This window comes from Fringilla coelebs (assembly GCF_963513975.1).
Source record: "Fringilla coelebs genome assembly, chromosome: 28".
Taxonomy (NCBI): domain Eukaryota; kingdom Metazoa; phylum Chordata; class Aves; order Passeriformes; family Fringillidae; genus Fringilla; species Fringilla coelebs.
The window spans coordinates 6,283,738-6,300,442 of record NC_140054.1 but is presented as its reverse complement, the minus strand read 5'-3'; the positions used below and the strand labels follow the sequence as shown (position 1 = coordinate 6,300,442).

The 16,705-nt window shown below is 67.2% G+C and overlaps 2 protein-coding genes across 2 annotated transcripts; one reads left to right on the top strand and one right to left on the bottom strand.

Annotated features, from left to right (window-relative positions):
• On the bottom strand, nucleotides 1-7,484 carry EXTL1 (exostosin like glycosyltransferase 1). Its single transcript, XM_084222761.1, has 11 exons — nucleotides 6,948-7,484; nucleotides 5,511-6,754; nucleotides 2,621-2,714; nucleotides 2,433-2,540; nucleotides 1,900-2,019; nucleotides 1,685-1,817; nucleotides 1,481-1,599; nucleotides 1,092-1,187; nucleotides 929-1,015; nucleotides 629-789; nucleotides 1-554 (listed from the first exon to the last, which is right to left on the bottom strand). Exons 2-11 carry the CDS (start codon nucleotides 6,443-6,445, stop codon nucleotides 125-127), a joined length of 2,283 nt encoding a protein of 760 aa, XP_084078887.1. The 5' UTR covers nucleotides 6,446-6,754; nucleotides 6,948-7,484; the 3' UTR covers nucleotides 1-124.
• A 1,773-nt stretch (nucleotides 7,485-9,257) lies between these two features.
• On the top strand, nucleotides 9,258-14,045 carry PAFAH2 (platelet activating factor acetylhydrolase 2). The gene is made up of 11 exons (XM_084222777.1): nucleotides 9,258-9,323; nucleotides 10,083-10,176; nucleotides 10,515-10,662; nucleotides 10,857-10,953; nucleotides 11,053-11,121; nucleotides 11,218-11,332; nucleotides 12,567-12,680; nucleotides 12,920-13,011; nucleotides 13,099-13,269; nucleotides 13,380-13,528; nucleotides 13,902-14,045. Exons 2-11 carry the CDS (start codon nucleotides 10,093-10,095, stop codon nucleotides 13,994-13,996), a joined length of 1,134 nt encoding a protein of 377 aa, XP_084078903.1. The 5' UTR covers nucleotides 9,258-9,323; nucleotides 10,083-10,092; the 3' UTR covers nucleotides 13,997-14,045.
• Nucleotides 14,046-16,705: the final 2,660 nt, after the last annotated feature.

Below are 16,705 nucleotides of genomic sequence, written 5' to 3'. Positions count from 1 at the left end.
TCCTTTATTGCACTGGTAAAACCCAATAACGAGTAAAACCCCGTCAGCAGCAGCGAGCCTGCCCCCGGAGGGCTCCGCGCACCGGCAGCGGCGCGCCCGGAGCCCGCCCCGACCCCGGCGGCCCTCACGGCTTCTCCAGGCTCGGGTATTTCTTGCGCAGGACCGAGACCTGGTCCTTGAAGAGGACGGGGTCGAGGCGCAGCTGGGAGGACACCAGGGGCATGTAGCCAAACCAGTCGGCCAACTGGTTGAGGCAGTCCTGGCGCTGGGAGAAGCGCCGGCCGCCGTCCGCGCCCTCCGCGCCGGCGGGAGCGGGGTGCGGGGCCGGGGGGCTCCGCTGCCCGGCCAGGGGGGTCCCCGCGGCCCCATCGCCGCACTCCGCCCGCTGGGCCGCCCCCTCCTTGTGCTGCTTGCGCTGGGTCACCTTGATGGGGGGCAGCTTGGTGACAGCGGCCACCAGGACGTTCATCAGGATGTCCTCGCAGGCGGCCAGCCCGTCCACCAGCTCCCGCAGCCCCGCGGGCAGGTACTCGGTGAAGAGGCTGTGGTAGTACCTGGGGGGAGAACGGGGTGAGGGGCAGGACGTGGCTGAGCCCCCCCGGCCCCGCGGCCCCGCCCCGGCCGGTACCGGTGGTAGAAGGCGGCGGCGGTGAGGACGATGGAGAGCTCGTTGGTCCGTTTGGAGGTGTAGCCCCAGCGGCCCCGCTCGGCGTCCCAGAAGTGGCTCTGCGTGGGGAAGCCCACGATGCGCTCGGGGAAGCTGAGCCACACCGAGAAGGCGAAGTCCACCTGGCACGGGAGGGGCGCGGTGTCACCCAGCGCGGGGACCTGCGGCAGGGGACTGCCCCCGGAGGGCGCGGGGACGGGGGGACAGGACAGCCCTGCGGTGGCCGCTGAGCATCCGAGGGAGCCGGGGCCGGGGCCTCACCTCGCTGGTGGAGAGGCTGGTGTCCTCGTCCAGGCTCAGCACCGCGTCCGTCTGGATGGCCCCGAACGGGAAGAAGCGGTCGCTGAGCTGCGGGGGGACGAAGGACGGGTTGGTGCCCTGGGGTGGCTGTCCCAGCCCCCTGCCCGTGCCCCTGTCCCCTCACCTTCCTCCTGCCCTGGATGATGGTCAGGGGCACGCTGCTCTGGGGCCATTTCCCGCTCGGGGGCGGCGGCTTCTCGCAGCTCCACAGGACCACGATCTGCAAGGGGGAGGACAGGCGTGGCCGGAGGGTTGGGTGGGTTCTTTGCGCCAGCCCAGAGCATCCCAAAACCATCTCATGGCACTTTGGACCAGGATAAACCCCCAGGTGGTCCCGCCTCCACCCCAAAGGGCTTGGGAGACAGCTCTGCCCACCCAAAGGGGACACCACCAGCCACCCCTTCTGTCCCTAGACCCACCCATGCCCTCTCCGGGTCCCCGTAGGACCCAGCCCCATCATTCCCCGGATCCCTGGGAGCTGCCCCGGCCGACGCGGGACTCGGCTCCTCCCACCTGGGCGCAGTACTGGGATCCAGAGACGGCTTGGATGAGCCTGAGGATGGGCTGGGACAGAGACCCTGCTTGCGAGACCGCCCGGATGAAAGCCGTGAACTTCTTGGAGGGGCTGTAGCCTGAAAAAAGGGTGGGAAAGGGAAAGGAGAGGTGTCGGGCACGCCCCGAATTTGCGGTGCTCGGCCGGGGCGGGCAGGGTCCTACCGTGGTGCAGGTAGTAGAAGGGAAAATCCCCGAGGTGGGTGGAGAAGTCGGGCAGGACCAGGAGCCCCCCGGGCAGCGCGTTCCAGAGGAGGCGGGAGCGGGAGCGGTGCGGAGACAGCCGGTCCTTGATGATCTGCCGGAGGCGCCAGTGATGCTCCCGGCACCCCGGCGGTGACCCGGCCGCTGGGGAGGGGGGCTCGGGGCGGGGGGCTCACCTCCAGCGTGGTGTGCACGATCTTGTCCACGGAGGAGAAGTAGGCATCCCACAGGAACTGGGTCTGCTGCTGGAAGGCCAGCACGCGCTCGGGGTGGATGCAGCGCACGGCCGAGGGGATCTGTGCCGGGGAGCAACGGGATCCTCACCTCAGCATCCCCCCTCGAGGCTGGGCTCCTCGCCTCTGTCCCCTCCAACCGTCCCAGCCACCCCAGGGGACAGCCCCTGCCCACGGATGGGGTGCCACCCTCCTCCTGTGGGGCTGCATCTCCTCTCCCTGGAGCAGGATCGGGCCCAGGATTCCCAGGGGTTTGTGGCCAGGAAGGTCCTTCCCACCTTCCCCCCGAGATGAACAGAGCCCACAGGGACTGCAGTGGGGTGGGACCCCCATTCCAGGCCGGCTCAGACCCCCCTGCATCTGCTGCCAGGCTCAGCTGCCAGGGGCTCACCCCCAGACTTGGCTGGGGGCTCCACCACGGCTGGCGTTGGGATTGGGGTCTGGTGCTGGCGTGGGGCAGGATCTGGACCCGGTACCTGCAGCAGGAGCCTCTCGCTGCCCACGACAGCAGCTTTGCCCCAGTCGATGGCCTCGGCAAAGGGGAGCTCCCAGCCGTCACTCAGCAGCACCGGGATGCAGGCGGCCTGTGGAGGGACCCCGCAGGCTGGGACAGAGCCCCCAGACCCCAGTGACGGCGTCCCCTGTCCCCCTGCCCACCCTGTACCTGCAGGGCCTCCAGGAAGCGGAAGGAGCCCAGGCGCCTGCCCCGGGGCACGATGCAGAAGGTGGAGTTGTGCAGCAGCTCCTGGTAGTCAAACCTGGGTGGGAGATGGGCAGGGGTCAGGCATGGCCCCCTCCCCTCCCCTCCTGGGAGCACCTGGGAGGTGCTGCTGGCACCTGCCAGGTGTGGAGCCGAGCCAGGGCAGGGTTAGGATCGGTTTGGACTGATTTTGGCTCTGAACATCCCTGGTTTTGTGTGAGCAGAGATCTCCCACGTGCTGAAGGGGTGGACCTGGGGCTCCCTTAAAGAAGGGGGGTCAGGAAGGGACCCCGGTGCCGTTTGAAAGCCCGAGCCAGCTCCTCCCACCCACCAGCAATGACACCCCACGCAAGGCCACCACCCGAGCCCCCGAGCCCGAAACTGCAGCGACTCCTGAGCCGTGCCCAGACTTGCCGGGCAGGACCAGCCCTGCCTGCCCGGGCAGCGTTCGGGGGGGAGCGGTGGGTGCCGGCAGCGCGGCCCCCCCGGCCGGGCTCGCCCGTGGGGCTCTCAAAGCCCCTTCTGTGCCGTGCTGGGGAGAGGCTCGGCCGCTGCCGGGTCCCTGCGGCCGCGCCGGAAAATCCAATATTGACTTTAGGTCGGGACAGACCCCGTCTGTTCCTGCCCGCGGGGAGGGGCAGCCGCTCCTGGATGGGCTGGGGGGGACCCGCATGGGACAGCCGGGTGGCTGAGAGGCCAAAAAAAGCCCTTGCATTGTGCTGGTCCCAGGAGGAGGGTGTCCCTGCGGTGCTGATGCCAGGCTGCGAGCTGAGGCTGTGTCACCTCCGCGGTGCCGGGGCACTCGGGCACGTCCCAGAGCTCCGGGATGTGGGAAATCAGCCCCAAGGCCAAGGCGCAGAGTTTCACAACAAAATCTGCCTCTGGATGAACCTCCCCAGCGTCTCCAAAGGATGCCATAATCCTTGACCCGTTAACACTCAAACCCCCGGCCGGGCAGCCGGAGGGGTGACAGCGGCTCAAACAGCGCCCAGACCCCCACGGAACCACAGCAGCGACAGCCACATCCCCGGGGCCAGAGCCGGCTGTCACCTCTCTGCGGGACCCCTGCCATGACCCCCGGCAGCTCCGGGGCTGGGTGGGCAGCGGGACCCGGCCCGGGGGGGTTGCCCTCGCCGGCGGCCGGTGCGGTGGGGCGGCTGCCGCCGGCCGGGCTGCGGGACCGAAGGCTCCCGATGGAAATATTCGCTCCTGACGCGCTGCGGTTTCCGGGCAATCGCCGTCAGGGCTTCCTTGTTTTGTCAGGAGCCGGGACGGGCGCCCGCCGCGCTCCCTTCGCCAGGCCCCTCGGTGGCTCCGGCCGGGCACGGTGCCACCGGCACCGGCGGCTCCGCAGAGCCGCTCCCAGCCCCGCTGAGTGCTCCGAGCGCGGGGCAGCGGGGCCGCTCCGCAGCGCTGCCACAAGCCGCCCTTTATCCCAGAACAGGACCGGATTGTTGGGGGCGGCCCCTCGGGCATGAGGAGGATGATGGAACCGCCAGCAGAGCCTTCCTCTGCTCCCCGAGCGGCCTCCACGGTGCCCGCACCCGGCACGCCGGGTGAACGGGGCTGCTGGGTCCCTCTCTGTCCCCTCCCCGCTGGCCTGTCCCCTGCCCGAGTGCGGGAGCATCTCCCCGGGCAGGAGGGCGTCGGGCAGAGCCGGCCCCGGTGGCGATGCCGGTGGTTCGGTGCCCGGTGTCCCGCAGGGACGAGCAGGGAGGCGGAGGCTCGGGGTCACACACGAGCGCGCTGGCGGGGCCGCGTGTTCCCCATCGAGCCGCCGGCCAAAGCCGTCCTGGGAGAGGTGTAAATCTCCCTGTGTTTGCAAACAGCATCAGGGGATTACCTGGGTGGGCGGACGGGGGGGGATTCTCATCCCGCTGCCCCTTGGCACAGCGTGGGGCTGACCTCGGGCCCCTGTGCTGCCAACCCCACTGTCCTGAGATGCCAAAGAGACTTTGCTGCAAGTGCTGACCCTGCCGGGCTGGTGGCACCCTCCAGACAGGGCCACGTGGCGCCTGACCCATCCCAAAGCCCCGGCTAATCCCAGTGCCAGCACCCCAGTTCCACTTTTACCTCCCAGTACCTCCTAAGACGCTTTGAGGATGATGCCCAACGTGGCCTCTCCCCATCTGCTCTCCAGCCGGGTGCCTGGGGGATGTCCCCAGGCAGTGGGATGGGCACCTGCCCATTGTCTCTGGGATGGGCTCTGCGTTCACCAGCCCTGGATTCGGCAGCTGGTGATGGGTCCCAAGGAGTTGGATGGGGAGGTGAGGAGCTGGCACGTGTCCCTGCAGAATGCAACCCCCCAAACTCACAGAACTTTGTACCCACAATTTTTCCCCCACTGTGTCCATCCCACACTGCTGCCACCGTGTCCATTTGTGATGGGGGGCGCAGGGGGACCCCCAGCCACCACCACCAGTCAAACTCGGGGCTGCCCACACTGGGACGCCCACAGACCCGCCAGTTTTGTGGGATTTTCAGCGGAGCCAGTGAGGGGGGGATGTTTCGGGCTCATCTCCAAGAGAAACGTTTATGTTGGGGGAGAGCGGGAGGGGGGAGAAGAAAAGCGTCATTCATCAGCGTTGGGAAAAAGGGAAATCGTATTAGAGGCGGCGGCAGCAATTGCAGATAAGAGCTGCTCTCGCCAGATTACTCCAACTTCAACAGAGAGCAGGAAAGCCCTGAGCAGTCGGCGCCTCGCTCCCCACTGTGCAGGGGAGCCCTCGTCCTGAGCTCTCAGGAGAACCCAAAACTCCCCTCTCACCACGGCTGCGCCCCGCAGGGAGGCAGGGACACCCGTGGGGCACCCATCGCCCCGGAGCCTCCTTTGCCGCCCCCATCTCTGACTCACCTCTCATAGTCCACGTTGTCCTTGTCACAGCGCGTGTCCTTGTGCTTCTCCCAGTCCTTGCCGTGCTTGCAGGTGGTGAGGGAGATGATGTCCTTCCCGTTGTGGATGTGGTGCAGGGCGTTCCGCGTGCCCGAGCCGATGCCCGTCAGGTACCGCTTCCCCTTGAACACCAGCAGGAATTTCTTCTTGGGGGGCACCGAGCCGCGCTGCAGCCAGCCGCCGGCCCCGCCGCGCTGCGGGTGCTCCCGGGGGAACAGGGGGATGGAGACGTCGAAGCCGGGCCGGAAGCTGCGGCTGTCGAAGCTGGCTCTGGCCAGGATGGCGTGCCCGGGGTCGAAGCCCAGCTCGCCGGCGTAGCTGGGCCAGGTGCCCGAGTACAGGTTGAAGATGAGGTGGTTGCGGCCGCCGTTCCAGAGCGGGGAGCCGCGGATTTTCTGGTCCAGGTCGCGGACGTAGCTGCCCGAGAGGCGGTCGCGGTCCAGCGTGTCGATGCCGAGGATGAAGAGGCAGGCTTCCTCGGGCCTGGCCGTGTGGTAGCGCGAGCGCTCGATGGAGCTGAGGATTTTGCCGTAGGTCTCCGAGACGGGCTGGCCCCGCTCCTGGGGGTAGGTGAACACCTTGAAGCCGTTCCTCTCGCACCGGGAGAGGTCGAAGCAGGTTTCCATCCGGCACCTGCCGCTCCTGTAGATGCTCAGCCACGCCGCCCGCCGCTGCCGGGGGGACAGCAGGGGAGGGTCCCCATCCCTCTGCAGCTCCTCGGGGTCTGCAAAGCTTCTGAGGAGGGATCGATCCGTCCAGCGGGGCCAGCTCCTCCGGGCTTCTGCTTTCCTCGCGGAAAAGAAAGCGAAACGGCGCAGCTGATCCCCTCCGAAGAGGAAAAGCAGGAGCCAAGAGGCCAGGAAAGTCAGGAAAATGTATCTCTTCCTGGTCTGCATAGGTTCACACGCAGCCCCAGCTCCTCATCGGGCTCAGGTGGGGGCCAGAGTCCGGTCAAGAGGCCGATGTTCCCAGCCCCGAGCGGGTGGTGGGATGGCTCCTGGCCCCAGGGTCTGTCCTGTGTCCTTGCAGTCTGTGACAGTCCCCACTTTCTGCCCGCTCTGCCCAGGGCTGGGCTGGTTTCTCGGGACAGTCCCGGTGTCTGGCTGCAGAGCAGAGCCCGGTGCCCCGGTGTCCCAGCCGCTCACTTCTCCGGGCCCCCGAGCCGCGACAATGACATTTCCATCGCCTGACCCAGCTTCAAATCCCTGGAGAAAGGGAGAGGTCGCGTCGTCACCGTCCTGTCGCCGCCAACCGTGCCACCGCAAGTGGCTCCACACATCCCTGCGGCGGGACTCCCCTCCCCAGCTCCCCGGGGAACAAAACCCCGGGAACAAACCCTCCCGCAGCCGCCGGAGCCCCCCTCCCTCCCCAGCTCCTTCCCACCGGTCCCCCCGTTACCTTCGGGGGGTCGCGGTCCCGGGTGGGTGTCGGGCCGCCGTGTCCCGGAGCGATCGGGCTCCCGCGGCTCCGGGCTGCATCCCCGGCCGGGGAAGGCGGCGGAGCGGCCGCCGAGCCGCCCCGCCGGGCTCCCGGTGCGCGGCCGGGCGGAGGAGCCGCTGCGGGAGGCTCCGCACAGCCCCGCTCCCGGGGCGCTGGGTGTGCGTCCCCCTTGTCACCTTGTCCGTCTGTCCGTGCGCCGGGCTCTCTGTTCCCCTGTCCCCCCGGTGCCTGTCCGAGACCCCGGCTGCTCTCCGCTGTCCTTCTGTCCTGCCCCGGGACTGCCTGTCCCCTGTCCGTCTGTCTGTCCCCTCCGGGGTTAACTGTCCCGCTGTTCCCTGCACCCCTCGGAGCTGGCTGTCCCCTGTCCCCTCCCAGATCTGGCTGTCCCTCGTCCGTCCGTGCGTCTGTCCCGCCCAGGGCTGGCTGTCCCCCGTTCCCTCCGGGAGCTGTCTGCGCGCTGTCCGCCGGTCAGTCCCCGCGGGGCTGGCTGTCCCCTTGCCCGTGTGGCTGTCCCCGTGTCCCCGTCCCCCCTGTCCGGTCGGTCCCGGTGGTCCCGCGTCCCCCCCGCGCTCCACGTGCCCCCCCCGCCCGCATCTGTTACACCGCGCCTGGCCCCGCCCCCTCCAAGGTTTGTCCCGCCCCCGATCTCCCATTGGCTCCCCGCTCACAGGAATGGGCGTGTCCGGAGGACCCGCGCCCCGCGGGGCGCTCCCATTGGCCGCGTCCACGTGGGACGGGGAGGGGCGGAAATCCCCACGAGAGCCGGGGGGGTCCCGGGGGGCCGGGACTGAGGGGGGGCCGAGCCCGTGTCCCCCTGTTCCTGTGTCCCCATGGACCCCTGTCCCCATGGACCCCTGTTCCCGTGGACCCATGTCCCTGTGTCCCCCTGCCCCCACGGACCCCTGTCCTCGTGTCCCCCTGTCCCCGTGTCCCCTTGTCCCCGTGTCCCCCTGTCCCCGTGTCCCCCTGTCCCCATGGACCCTTGTCCCCGTGTCCCCCTGTCCCCGTGTCCCCCTGTCCCCATGGACCCCTGTTCCTGTGTCCCCCTGTCCCACTGTCCCCCTGTCCCCCTGTCCCCGTGTCCCCCTGTCCCCGATGTCCCTGTGTCCCCCTGCTCCTGTGACCCCCTGTCCCCATGTCCCCCCGTCCCCGTGTCCCCCGGCTCTCTGTGTCCCCGTGTCCCCCTGTGTCCCAGGGTGGCTCTGCCGGGGTACTTTGGGGGTGCCGGGGGGGCTGACCCCATTCCCCGAGCCGGGCGTGGGCCGGGCCCGGCAGCCCGGACGGGTCGGGGCTCGTCCCTCCCGCCCCGTCCCGGCATCCGCGGCCCCGCAGCCGCCCTCGCCCTGCCCCGCCGGCCGGGCAAGCCGGGACCGGAGCGCTGGATGGCGGCCACGGGCGGGACGGCCCGGCCAGCCCCCGCCTGCGGCTGCAGCGATGGCCGAGGGCACGGCTGCGCTCCCCGCCGCTGCCCCGGCCCCGGGGGACACCGGCAGCGGCCATCCCAGGGCTCTGCCTCAGTTTCCCCGGTCAGCCGGGGAGCCCGGCGCGGGGCTGTGTGAGCGGGAGCTCGCTGGGGACGCTTGTCACCAAACCTTTGGGTATTTATTCGCCAGCCTGGCTCGGCCCCGCAGGGAATTAATCCCCGGCCGCAGAGGGGATTACTGGGGACCTGGGGCCGCTTTAGCTCCAGAAAGAGGATTAAGCAAAGGCCGGGGAACGTGGGGATGGGCAGCGAGAGCCCCCGAGCACCGCTGGCCTCTGGGGGGGACAGGGGGACACTGCCGGGGACAGACAGGGACACTGCTGGGGACAGACAGGGACAGGGCAGCCCTGGCTCGGGTGCTGTCCCCGGGCACAGCCTGCGGAGGGGCCATGGGGACACTGGGGGTGTGCCCTGAGCTGGGGGCACTGGGACCTGTCCTGGGGACACCGGGAGCCGTGTCCTGGCCTGGTGACACCGGGAGCATTGGCCTTAACTGGTGTCACTGGGAGCCATGTCCTTAACTGGTGTCACTGGGAGCTGTGGTTTCGTGCTGGTGACACCGGGAGCTGTGTCCTGTACTGGTGTCACTGGGAGCTGTGATTTCACACTGGTGTCACTGGGAGCTGTGGTTTCACACTGGTGTCACTGGGAGCTGTGGTTTCACGCTGGTGACACCGGGAGTCGTGTCCTGTACTGGTGTCACTGGGAGCTGTGATTTCACACTGGTGACCCGGGGAGCAATGTCCTGTACTGGTGGCTACTGGGAGCTGAAGTCCAGGAGCACGGGAGGCGCTGGGAGCTGCCGGGCAGAGTTCACCGGGGCGTGCTGGGAGCTGTGACCCGCTGTACTGGTGTGAGCGGAGGGGGGTACTGGGGGGTACTGGGCTGTTTTTACCGGGAGCTGGGAGGGCACAGAGGGACACTTGGAGCCGGGAGAGCCCTGGAAGCTTGGGAGGGGCACTGGGAGCTTCTGGGGAGCACTGGGAGCTGCGCGGGTGAGGCACGGGGAGCCGGGGTGGAACTGGGAGGCACTGGGGGCTGCGGGGAGCGGTGGGCACGGCCAGCAGCGCCGGGAGCCGGGGGTCACCGGGAGCTGGGGACAGCTGGGAGCCGCGATGGTGCCGGGGGCGCTGGGGGAGCTGCCGGGAGCTGCCGCCGCCGCTCCGGCTCTGCGAGGCGCTGGGAGCTGTAGTCCGGCACCGCGAACTGGGAGCTGTAGTCCGGGCTCCCAGCGCATACTGGGAGCTGTGGTCCCGGGCCGGGGCCATGCTGGGAGGTGCGGTCCCGGGCGCTGCTGGATGCTGTAGTTCGGCACTGCGGGGCGCGGGGTCCCGTCCTGCCGCGGTGCCAGCCCCGCGCTGAGCCCTCGGCAGGGCTGTGCCCCAGCCCCTGTCCCCGCGGGGGGACAGCACCCTCAGCGATCCCAGTCCCGGCAGGGGAACCGGGGGTCTCATCCCTGAGCAGCCCCCAGGGGCTGTGCCCTGGGAGGGGGTGGAACTGGGGGTCGCTGGGGGGGCTCTGGGCGGTGGGAGAGGGGTGGGGAAAGGAGGAGGCAGCGGGTTGGGGTCCCTGGGGTGGGGGACAGACACTGGCCCCGTGTCTCTGGCCAGGCTCGGCAGCATGGGGGGGATGCTGGCGCTGCCCCCGGGGCAGGGACCCCACCAGGTGGGCTGCACGGATGTCATGGTGGGCCACACGCGGCAGGTACGGGATGGGGACAGCGGTAAGGATGGGCACGGGGTCCTGGGGATGGCACAGGGATGGGGATGGCACAGGGATGGGGATGGCACAGGGATGGCACAGGGATGAGGATGGGCACAGGGATGGGGATGGCACAGGGATGAGGATGGCACAGGGATGGGGATGGCACAGGGATGGGGATGGCACAGGGATGGGGATGACACAGGGATGGGGATGGCACAGGGATGAGGATGGCACAGGGACAGGCTTCCCTGCAGAGCAAGGTGGTGCCAGCTGGTTTCGGACACGGCCACCCCCCTCTGTGCCATCCCCACCGTGTCCCCCTTCCTTGTCTCCCTCAGGGGCTCTTTCTCCGCCTCTTCTACCCGTGCCTGCCCCAGGCAGGGGCCACGGAGCCGCTCTGGGTCCCACGGCCCGAGTACTGCGGGGGCCTGGCCGATGTCACCCTGGGTCGCCGCTGGTGCTCCGCCCTGCTTGGCATCGCCATCGGTGAGGGGGGACACCCCATCCCCACCCTGGGGGCTCCTGAGGGACCCCCGGTGGGGTTCAATCCCCTCCCGTGCCTGGTGGATGCTGCAGGCAGAGCTGGGCTGAGCAGGGACCTGTGACACCCCCTGCCTGTGTCCCCCTCCCCATTCAGACCTGTGGCACCCCCTGCCCGTGTCCCCCTCCCGTTCCTGCAGGCTCCTGCAGGGTCCCGGTCAGCTGGAATGGGCCCCTCAAGCCCTGCAGCGGTGGGTACCCCCTGATCATCTTCTCCCACGGCCTGGGAGCCTTTCGGTGAGCTGAGCCCCGAGCAGGGCTGGCACGGGGGTGTGGGGGCCCTCCCTGGCCCCTCTCAGACCTGCCCTGAGCGCTCTGCTCCCGTCTCCCTTCCAGGACCTTGTACTCGTCCATCTGCACAGAGCTGGCCTCCTGGGGCTTTGTGGTGGCGGCGCTGGAGCACAGGTGGGTGCCCAGGTCCCCACCGAGTTTGTGCTGGGGCTGCTGGGACGTCCTGTCCCGGGGGGAGCTGCTGGTGTCCCCTTCCCTCCTGCCCCACAGGGACCACTCTGCTGCCACCACCTATTTCTGCCCGGCCGGGGCTGGGCCCGAGGAGTGGATCCCCTTCCAGCGGGTGCCCCGAGGGCAGAAGGAGTTTTATTTCAGAAACAAGCAGGTACCAGGCTGGGGGTTCAGGGTGGGCACAGGGGAGGGCTGGAATTCCTCCTGCCAGCCAGGCTGGCCCTGCATCCCCGGGGATGATCTTCCCAATCCTGCCTTGGCACGCTGCTGGGGCTGAGCTTTCTCCTCAGAGAGGAGAAAAATCTGTTCAGCCTGTTTCTCTCTGTTTCCTGGGGTCTGTCTGTCCAGCTCCAGCTGACCCTGGCAGGAGCCAGGCTGGGCTTTGCCACGGCCCTGGATAATGTCCCCCACGCCCTGGGGAGAGCAGGACTCTGTGCCCAGCCCAGCTCTGCACCAGCTGCTGGGTTTGTTCCCACTCGGATTTTTGTCTCTCTGGGATTATCCCGGACAGCTGCTTGCTGGGGAGCAGGAAGGTTTCCTGCTGAGCCAAGTTCCCCCCCTCTGTTTGTTTCTGCCTCATTTAAAAGGACAGCAGCAAGTGAAGATTAGTCGTGGAAAAGCTCTCTAGGAACGGAGGTGCTTTTGGCAGCCTGAAATCACCTCCCAGCCTGTTATTTTTGTGTGTGCTCTGCCTCATGGCACACTGCACAGAAAAGGGAAACAGTTCTCCCAAACCCACGAGAAGAAATGGTGAGGGAGAAAGAGAAATAAATGATAATAGAAGGAAATAATTGCCAGGTCAATCTCCGTTGTGGAATTTTCTGTGTTGCAGGGAGCAGGAGAGAGGTTTTTATTGGAGTTTTTTGTCACTTGTCACCTTAAATGTGCACAGACAGCAGCACTGGTGTCCTTAGGGCAGCCGAGGACGTGGCCTCAAAGTGGCTCCAAGTCAGGGCATCCTCTCCCTGAATCATTTGGGATTTCAGGATGCTCCTGGGTGGTGCCCCTGAGCTGGGTTTTAGGGAGACACCCAGGTTTGCTCCTGGCTTAGGGGTTCTGGGGTCCCTGTGGGGGTTTGGAGCAAGGGATGGCTCGGCTGGGGGACAGCTGGTGAGGATCCTGGGCTCTCCCTCCTCTGCTTCCTCCCCAGAGCAGAGACTTTTGGTCATTTCCAGCTGTCTGCTGCCAGATTAGCTGAATTAAGAGCAAACCCCAAAAGAACCCACCCCAATAAACGCGCTGTATCCCGTTGGCAGAGGTTTCGTGTTTGTTCAGTTCAGGGAGAGAAGCACTGGAGGAACGGGCCTGGGGGGCTCTGGGGGGAAGGTGTGACCCCGATTTGGGGGTTGGAGGAGCTGGGCTGACCCGGGAAGGGCTGGTGGTTCCAGGTTCACCAGAGAGCGCAGGAGTGCGTGCGGGCGCTGCGGCTCTTCCAGGGCATGGCCGGCGGCAGGGCTGCCCCCAGCATCCTCCCCCAGGACTGGGATCTCTCCGTGCTGAAGGTACCTGCCTTGGCCTGGGGGGGCTCTGGGTGCCCCAGGGTCACTCCTGGCTGCCTGAGGCTTTTCCTGCTGCCACAGGAAGGGTCTGTGCAGAGCCCCAGCCTCCCGTCCCCGTGGGCAGCCCCAGCCCCTCGCATCAGCAGTGGGACACAGCACTCCCCCCTCCCAGGGGGACTCTGCTGGTCTTCCCTTGGCTTTTTCTCCCCTGATCAGAGCCCTCAGCCCTCTCCCTTTTGCAGGACAACCTTGATCTGACCAAGGTGGCCGTCATGGGCCATTCCTTCGGGGGGGTGACAGCGGTGCTGGCCTTGGTGAAGGAGCCCAGCTTCAGGTGAGGCGTGGCAGGGGCTGCAGGGGCTCTGGGACAGGGCTCATCCTGCTGCCAAGGGCAGCCGTGGTGGTGCCCGTCCTGCTGCAGGTGTGCCGTGGCTCTGGATGCCTGGATGTTCCCTCTGGAGAACCTGCTGTACCCGGAGGTGCCCAGTCCCGTGCTCTTCATCAACACCGAGAAGTTCCAGACTCCGGAGAGCGTGGCCAAAATGAAGAGGCTGAGCTCCAGAAACAGCCAGACGAGGATTGTGACCGTGCTGTGAGCCAGGGGAGGCACCCCCCGCTGCAGGGAGCACCCGCGGGTGACCCAGCAGGAAAACCTCCGGGCGCTGCCGCGCGTCCCCCTGACGCGCATCCCTCCCCGCGCAGGGGAACCGTGCACGAGGACCAGACCGACTTTGCCTTCCTCCCTGGGAAGCTCTTCAGCCTCATCTTCGGCAGGAGGGGCACCCTGGAGCCCCACAGGGCTCTGGCCATCACCAGCCGGGCAGCTCTGGCCTTCCTGCAGAGGCACCTCAGTACGGCCAGGCTGGGGGGCAGGGGGGGCGTGGGGGGCTCTGGGGGGGCTGCTTCCCAAAGCACAGGGGGCAGCGGTGCCCCTCGGGCCTCCTGGAGGGGCTGGGCTGGCCCTGTCACCTGGAGGGGAGGTTCTGGTGGCCCTGTCACCTGGAGGGGCTGTGCTGGCCCTGTCACCTGGAGGGGAGGTTGTGGTGGCCCTGTCACCTGGAGGGGAAGCTGTTCTGGCCCTGTCACCTGGAGGGGAGGCTGTGGTGGCCCTGTCACCTGGAGGGGAGGTTGTGGTGGCCCTGTCACCTGGAGGGGAGGTTCTGGTGGCCCTGTCACCTGGAGGGGAGGCTGTGGTAACCCTGCCACCCCCTGTGCCCCGTGCAGAGCTGCAGGAGCAGTTTGGACAGTGGGACGAGCTCCTGGAAGGTGTTGGGGACTCGGTGGCTCCGGATGTGCCCTTCGGCCGCTCTCACCTGTAGCAGTGCTGGAGCTGGGGACTGCAAAGTGACTGCTCTGAGCTGGAATGGACCCAGGATGGGCAGGAGGAGCCCTGAGGAGAGCAGGACCTGGGGACAGGGCTCAGGGAATGTGCCAGCAGAGCCCTCCCTGCTCGTGTGCCTGCACTGAGGGAATAAAATCCCCAGGATAAAAACTGAGTTGGCTGTCACAGAGTGATAAATCCACAGGGGGTGGCTTGGGGGGGCCTTAAACACCGTGCCCAGCTTCACTGCGGGTTGGGGGGGGTTCAGCCGCGGCTGAGAGAGGTGCAGCATCGGGCTCCAAGCACAAGGGTAAGGAAAATCCCACAACTGTCCTGCAGAGCCGTGCAGATGGCTGAGGGCACGCCCGAACTCTGCAGGGGGAAGGAAGGAAGGAGGATGGCTTTGAGCAGGGAGGGAGGGAGGGAGGGAGGGAGGGAGGGAGGGAGGGAGGGAGGGAGGGAGGAGGAGTCTCTGAGCACCCCTCAGAGCTGTGGGATGGGGATGGGGATGGGATGGGATGGGATGGGATGGGATGGGATGGGATGGGGGTGGAAGGCAAGCAGCCCAGCCTGGCCGTGCAGCACGGGCAGCGACACTGCTGCCACCAGCGACAATAAAGCTTTGGAAGCACCTGCAGCGCATCCCGGGCCTCACCGGGGATGTCAGGGGGGCTTTTGGAGGGGGCTCCGATCCTCAGCCATCCCGAGGAAGGGCTGGAGCTGCAGGGATTCATCCCGTGCCGGGAGAGGAGCGGGAGCAGCCGCTGCGTCTGTCCCCATTGTCCCCGCCGCCCTCCTGGGGGACACGGCGGTGGCGGCTCCGTCCCTGCCATCCCGGGGAGGAGCTGCAGGCGACAGCGGGGACAGAGCCCGTTCCCGGGGGAGCAGGGGATGGGAGGCAGCGCCAGTGCCGGAGTTATTGGTGTCACTGTCACTGCAGCGTCCCCACCTCTGGCACTGCGGGGAGGGCGAGCCCTGGCGCGGGGGATGCTCCGGGACACAGCACAGGGGACATCCCTCGGCACAGGGGACATCCCTCGGCACAGGGGACATCCTGACACGACATGGATTCCATGTCTCCTCCGCTCCCCAGTGACACACAAAGGGCTGATGTGAACAAACCCACAGCACCCTGCCGCTTTTGAGCCTTCCAGACAGGAATTTCTCGCTGTTTTACACCCAAAGCAGCGCTCCTAGCCCTGGGCTCAGGCCGGGGGGTGGCGGGGACGGGGCTGTCCGGGGTGCCTGGGGGACACTGAAGGTCGCTGGATGTGACAAACGGCGCGGCTGAGCCCGGCGGGTCCCGGCGGAGCAGGGAGAGGCAGCGGCTGGGCAGAATCAAATCCCATTTTCCTGCGCGGCTGAGACAGGCTGGGAATTCTGCAGGGCTCTTATGTAAAGGCGTTCGGGAGGGGCTGGCGGCCCCCGACTCCGCTCGGGGGGCTCGGCATTAACCCTTCCCGTCCCCGAGGGGAGCAGGCAGGATCCTCCCGCCCGGCCCCGCATCCCTCTGCTCGCCCTCCAGAGCTGCCACCACCCAACATCGGTTTTGTGCCTCTGAAGAAAAATGCTGCCAGAAAGGAGATGAAAAAGCCCCGGGGGCGCTGGGGCAGGGCAGGGACCCTGCTCTCCGCGTTCCGTGGGCTGAGCGGTGCAGGAGCATCCTCCTCATTCACCGGCTCGGAAAGCCGGCCCCTCCCGAGCTCTCCGTGCTCCGTTCCAGCCGGGAGGATGCGGCACAAACCCCGGCGCAGCTCACCGGCAAGGATTCCCTGGAATGCTCCATCTCCAGCCCCGCGCAGCCGCTGGGTGGGCAGAGAACCGCACAGCCGAGAAAACCTGTGGGCTGAGATAAAGGCAGCTTAGTAGGGAAAGGAAAAGCTGGGGGGAGCCAGGAATTCATTCCCTCTTTCCCATGGACAGGGATTCATCCCCAGGAATTCATTCCCAGGGGCTCAGCCACTCCCCAAGGTGAGCTGGGAAGACAAACCCATCACTCCCAGTGTTCCCCCCTTCCTCCTTCTTCCTCCTGGTTTCTGTCCTGAGCATGGTCTGGCACATCCCTGGGTCAGTCGGGGTCACCTGTCCCAGCTGTGTCCCCTTCCAGCTCCCCCTGCACCCCCAGCCTGCTCCCTGGGGGTGACACGGGAGCAGGAAAGGCCTTGGCACCGTTCAAAGGCTGCTCAGACACAACAAAACATCTTTGTGTTACCATCCCTGCCTTCAGCACCAACCCAAACACTGCCCCAGCCCGGCCTTTGCACTGAAATTAACCCTGCCCCAGCCCGGACCCAGCCCAAACTGCTCTGCTGGCTCTGGAGGGGGCTGAGGGAGGGGCTGGGCTTGCTCTGCTGGAGCAGGGACCATTCCCAGGGATCATCCCCAGGGATCATTCCCAGGGATCATTCCCAGGGACCGTTCCCAGGGATCATTCCCAGGGACCATTCCCAGGGATCATTCCCAGGGACCATTCCCAGGGACCATTCCCAGGGATCATTCCCAGGGACCATTCCCAGGGACCATTCCCAGGGGTCATTCCCAGGGATCATTTCCAGGGACCATTCCCAGGGACCATCCCCAGGGACCATTCCCAGGGACCATTCCCAGGGACCATTCCCAGGGGTCATTCCCAGGGATCATCCCCAGGGACCATTCCCAGGGACCATTCCCAGGGACCATTCCCAGGGATCATTCCCAGGGACCATTC

Excerpts from the sequence above, each read along its gene's own strand:
- PAFAH2 (XM_084222777.1), top strand. The coding sequence starts at position 10,093 with ATGGGGGGGATGCTGGCGCTGCCCCCGGGGCAGGGACCCCACCAGGTG. Across the intron at positions 10,663-10,856 it reads CCTGCTTGGCATCGCCATCG|GCTCCTGCAGGGTCCCGGTC; the intron begins GTGAGGGGGGAC and ends CCGTTCCTGCAG. Across the intron at positions 10,954-11,052 it reads CACGGCCTGGGAGCCTTTCG|GACCTTGTACTCGTCCATCT; the intron begins GTGAGCTGAGCC and ends TCTCCCTTCCAG.
- EXTL1 (XM_084222761.1), bottom strand. The coding sequence starts at position 6,445 with ATGCAGACCAGGAAGAGATACATTTTCCTGACTTTCCTGGCCTCTTGG. Across the intron at positions 2,020-2,432 it reads GCGAGAGGCTCCTGCTGCAG|ATCCCCTCGGCCGTGCGCTG; the intron begins GTACCGGGTCCA and ends TCCCCGGCACAG. Across the intron at positions 555-628 it reads GCCGCCGCCTTCTACCACCG|GTACTACCACAGCCTCTTCA; the intron begins GTACCGGCCGGG and ends TTCTCCCCCCAG.